General features: G+C 43.2%; 1 protein-coding gene across 1 annotated transcript; it reads left to right on the top strand.

Moving 5' to 3' along the window:
- The first annotated feature begins 554 nt into the window (after positions 1-554).
- LOC115694295 (50S ribosomal protein L3, chloroplastic) lies at positions 555-4371 on the top strand. The gene is made up of 2 exons (XM_030621419.2): positions 555-1230; positions 3999-4371. The coding sequence occupies exons 1-2, from the start codon at positions 678-680 to the stop codon at positions 4286-4288; spliced, it is 843 nt and encodes a 280-aa protein (XP_030477279.2). The 5' UTR covers positions 555-677; the 3' UTR covers positions 4289-4371.
- Positions 4372-4909: the final 538 nt, after the last annotated feature.

Raw genomic sequence — 4909 nt, 5'->3', positions numbered from 1 at the left:
ACGGGCATCTCGGGCTTGATGTCGACATCGTACTGCCTTATGATGGTTTCAAGATTGAAAGTGATGGAAAAGTTGTTGACAAGAAGCCTGACATGCCGAGCAGCCAACGAGCTACCTTTATCAAGGCATGACGGGGCAAATCTTATCCCCACTTCCTAGGGAAACTAGATTTAACTCTCTTTTATCAAGATGCCACGATGAGTATGTTCTCAAGTGTGGCTAGATTGACTAAGTTGCTAGAGGATGTCAATAGCCGCACTTGAAAAGTCGGGAGATGGCGTGGTCGCCTTGGAGCCAGCGGTGGCAACTCCGCTGGTGGTGACGGCGGAGGGAGAAGGGGAGGTCGAGCTCAAGGTGGCCGGAGATGGATTAGGAAAAGAGCGGTAAATTGAGATTTTTCATTTTGTTCAATAAAGTCCGCATTAGTATACACATGTCAAATTGTAATTGATTCAATGCGAAAAAAATGCATGCCAACCAACTCATCAGAAAATATTGTCCTTGTTCCAAAAGGCAATGAGCCCACTCCAAGGCTCAAATTGGAATTTCGCCTACCGAAAGCGCACCGGATAGCGTCTCCTTTCTTCATCCCTTGCTCCTCCACCGCGAAACGGATGAAAAGCGAAGGAAGAAGAAGATAAAACCGGCTCCTGCAACTCTCTCTCTGCGCGACGAAGATGGGCATGCCGTCGACGCTCTCCATCGGCCATTGCCACTCCCACCCTCCCTCCCTCTCCCTCCCCCTCCCCAGGCTCTCCTCCTCCTTCCTCCCCCAAACCACCTCAAGGGTCTCCCTCCGTATCCCCAATGCGCCCCCGAAGCGGTCCGGCCGCCGCGGCCCCGCCATCGCCATGAGCATGGAGGCCGGCATCGGCGTCATGGGCACGAAGCTGGGCATGATGAGCTACTTCGAGCCCGACGGCACGGTGGTCCCGGTCACCGTGGTCGGGTTCCGGGAGGGCAACATCGTGACCCAGGTGAAGACCCAGGCCACCGACGGGTACGACGCCGTCCAGGTCGGATACCGTCGGGTCAGGGACCGGAAGCTCACGAAGCCCGAGATGGGCCACCTCCAGAAGGCCGGGGCGATCCCACTGAGGCACCTGCAGGAGTTCCGGCTCCAGTCCGTGGCCGGGTTCGAGCCGAACCAGCGGCTCGTGGTGGACGAGGTCTTCAAGGAGGGTGACCTCGTGGACGTCTCCGGGACCACCATTGGCAAGGGGTTTCAAGGTTTGTTCCTCTCTCTCTCTCTCTCCCCAAGATTTTTGAAGTGTTGCCTATTTGAATTGAATGTGATATGACAGTGCGTCTTTCAGATATGTGAAAGCAGCTTCTTGAAAGGGTGTCAGTGTGATTCTGGATGACTGAAGCTGTTGGTTTTTCATGAGTGCTTTTTTTTTTTCTGGGTATTTTTTCTTCGGTTTGTAATGAGTGCTTATCTTGTTCAAGAATCAGCAATACAGCTGATTTGTATTCAATAAGGTGGCATGGACTTGGAATTACTTTAGGAGATGTAATTATGAAGAGGAATTCAGATGCATTTCGCTTGCTAATAATACGCTGTGGAACAATGTTCTGTTGTTCGTTGAGGTCTTGAATATGTTCCCGCCAGGTTAAGCACTAGGAGTCATCATCTTTCTGAAAAGTTACAGAAAAGGTAACCAAAACTGCAATCTCTGCTAAATTGATTTTGATAAGACTAACATAGATTTGACAAGTCCTTAGAATCCGTGGATAAATCCTCCCACCCACCCTACCCAATATGTCAAACCACGTTTCTTGTTCGTTAACCTCTTGATAATGTGCCTGCTCAGTTAAACACTAATGGAGTCATCATCTTCAACTTTAAGTGTTAGCTTAGTGGTGAATTGAGGCAGACATTTTATTCATCAATTTGATTTTGAAAGTGCGAATAGCTACACTGAACTGATAGGCAGGAGGATGCCCGGGCTTGTTTGATGCTTGTGAGGAACAGGGCAGGCTTTTTTATTTAGTCGTCGCAAGTTTTAATCACCTGGAATGTGAGCCTTTGATCTGATTATGAAGAAAAGAAATGTTCAAGCATATGTCTGGTTTAGCAACAACCTAGAACAGGGTGTCAGTGTGATTCAAGCATAAAGTAAATCTTTTTAAAACTCATTTCAAATAAACTGATATGCATAAGATTTACTTGAAAAGAATTTACAAGGTAAACTTAGTACACATCTAGTTGTTAAAAGGGTGGCAGCAGCCATCACCAGCCCCCTTTGAATTCATCATTATTTTCTGGAAATGAGCTTTGACAAAGATACTATTTGAGAGTGTATAGTTTGTGTGGTGTTTTAGTTCCCTTAAATCTGTTGGTTGTTTTGTGAATGAGAACTTCTTTCTACCGAATTTCCGTGAAGCCTTTTCTGGTGGTTATTCCTGATTGCATTGCATTGGATCTATCTGTACTTGGAGCCGGAAGGGTTAAGATAACAGCACTATGCCTTTTTCTGCTGCCAACTGAGACAGCATGGAAGTTTGTGATAGGAGAAGGGGTGACTGATTCTAGTAAAAGAAAAGACTACTGTTTCACATTGATTCGGCATCAGTCTTTCATCTTGAGGAACAGGTGCAAGAAGGAATCATAACTTAATAGATACTAACATGTGTGTGATAAATATTATTTGATTTTGACTAGTAATTTTCTTTGGTTTATGCTCAGTGATGTGACAGTATACTTGAAAGAGCATATCTAACATTGTTTGTCGGATGGACACCAGAGTCAAATTGCGGCAGGCATGTCTTGACCTATAGAATTACGATGACGCATTATTAACTCATCAGTTCTTTGATTGAAATATTTGTTTTCATATTTAGTTTCATGTTTAAGTGAAAAAAAGAGAGTAAAATCTCTCTCTCTCTCTCCATGTGGGTGAATAGAAGCACGCACTGCACACTTAAGTAACATGCATGTATACATTCACGCGACCTGCGTTCGTGAACCGAAATGCATGTGCTGGTTGAGCCAATCCAGAATGCATATGACCCAAAGCCCCAATATTCCCCCTTTTCACCTAACAAAGCATATTTTCATACTCATGTTAGACTCACTGGTTGAGACACGTCAATCTCTACTAGACAAAACTTTGATTGATGGTGGGTTTAGTTCAAATAATTTCTGATTGAGAGGATTTATGGCAGTGAATGTGCAACTTGTTAAAATTGCACAAGGCCCTAAGTTCATTTTGTTTGGTATTTTCTGTGTAGTGGTCCCTCTGTTTTGTTGTCAGCTAATGTGATTGTACTTGTGGAAATGAATTGGATGCTCCATGTAATTCACTGATGTGGATCTAGTCTTTTGTGCAAAAGCACGTGGGCTGTTTGCTGAAGTGTGGAAGCTTGAGGCTTGTTTGTACCATCGCAAGTTTGTCGAGGTGCAATGGAAGTAGTTTACAGGGGTTGATATCTGTACTCCACAGGTCTGTTGCTGAGTGTATGCCTTACAAGCAGATTGAGCAAATTTAAGCTGCTCTCTTAGGCATTGGTGTTCTTGTCCAGCTATCAAAAGGAAAGTAGATCCTTAGTTCTGTAATGACACATCAGACTCATGATGAATAGAATACCTTGAGCTAGGGTGCGAGCTTTTGACATCGATGAACTTTTACCCTTTGCATGTGGGGAGAGCACCTAAATAAGGGGATAGACTTCTGAAATATTCCTTTGATATAAGGTTTTCTTTATTTTTCAAAATGGTATCCTCTGTCTTGACTTTTTTCTAGGCTTCAGATCATCATAACTTATGTGCCTGATGTCTTTTGCTGTAGAATTAGTAAGTTGCCTTTCTTTGGTAATTTCTCAATTCTTGCTAATATGGAGTTGATCGATCGAGGGAATGGCTTTTTTTCCCTATTCTTGTAGTAAAATTCTTGATATGGGCTCTCAAGGAAACACGTAAATGCTTCATCTTCACATTTTTTTTATTAAATATCTCAGACAGGCTGATCTTGAGTATTTATGTTTTTTCCTGACAGGTGGGATCAAGCGGCATAACTTCAAAAGAGGTCTAATGACACACGGGTCCAAGAGCCACAGGCAGTTGGGTTCGATTGGTGCAGGAACAACGCCTGGTCGTGTATATAAGGGGAAGAAGATGCCTGGTAGGATGGGAGGATCAAAGAGAAAGATTAGGAAGCTTAAGATAGTAAAAATCGATAAAGATCTGAATGTGGTCATGGTCAAAGGCGCCGTTCCTGGAAAGCCAGGAAATCTTTTGCGGATAGCACCCGCCAAGATTGTGGGGAAGAACATTCCTAAGAGTTAGGATTGGTTGCCCCACTTACTTTCTATGTTGGTTTAAAATTTTTCTGCATTGGGTAATAAACTACTTATCAATTGCAGGCTAAATTTTTTAGTTGACGGGATGCCAGTAGATCTATTTAGCATTCATACCCCCAATGAAATGGGGTGGTGAGCGAGACGGACACAATTTGCTTGATAATGGTGAAGAAAAGAATGATGAAAATGTGGTTAAAATTGCATCTAGAGAAGTTAATCTGTCATAATTGTTTTGATTTCAGTTGGCGGAGGCCACAAAATACTTGAGAATTCTTCAGTTCTTGAAGTTGGTAGCACATGGATATCCGTCTATGTGCTTATCTGATAAATGATTATCCTCATGAGTTTTCTTCTGTAGTGAGTTAACTCTGAATATAGTCCGATAAAAGATATTTGGGAAATCATTAGAGTCCAAGTCATGTCCAATGTTTGTCGAGTGATACGGTGCCTCTTTTGAAGTCTATCTTGGCAAGCAATTCACGAAAAGAAAAATTTTCCCAGGAAGTCGATGAGATTGGGAATTCAAACGTAGCAATTATGTCCCAATGGTGGCAATCATGTCCGGATTGTGATATTTGAATCATGTCCGGATCGTGATATTAGTATC

This window comes from Syzygium oleosum, unplaced genomic scaffold (genome assembly GCF_021117445.2).
Source record: "Syzygium oleosum isolate NSW1041296 unplaced genomic scaffold, Sole_v2.1 Sole_v2.39, whole genome shotgun sequence".
NCBI classification, from domain to species: domain Eukaryota; kingdom Viridiplantae; phylum Streptophyta; class Magnoliopsida; order Myrtales; family Myrtaceae; genus Syzygium; species Syzygium oleosum.
The sequence above is the reverse complement of the archived record's forward strand: the minus strand, read 5'-3'. Positions and strand labels throughout refer to the sequence as shown.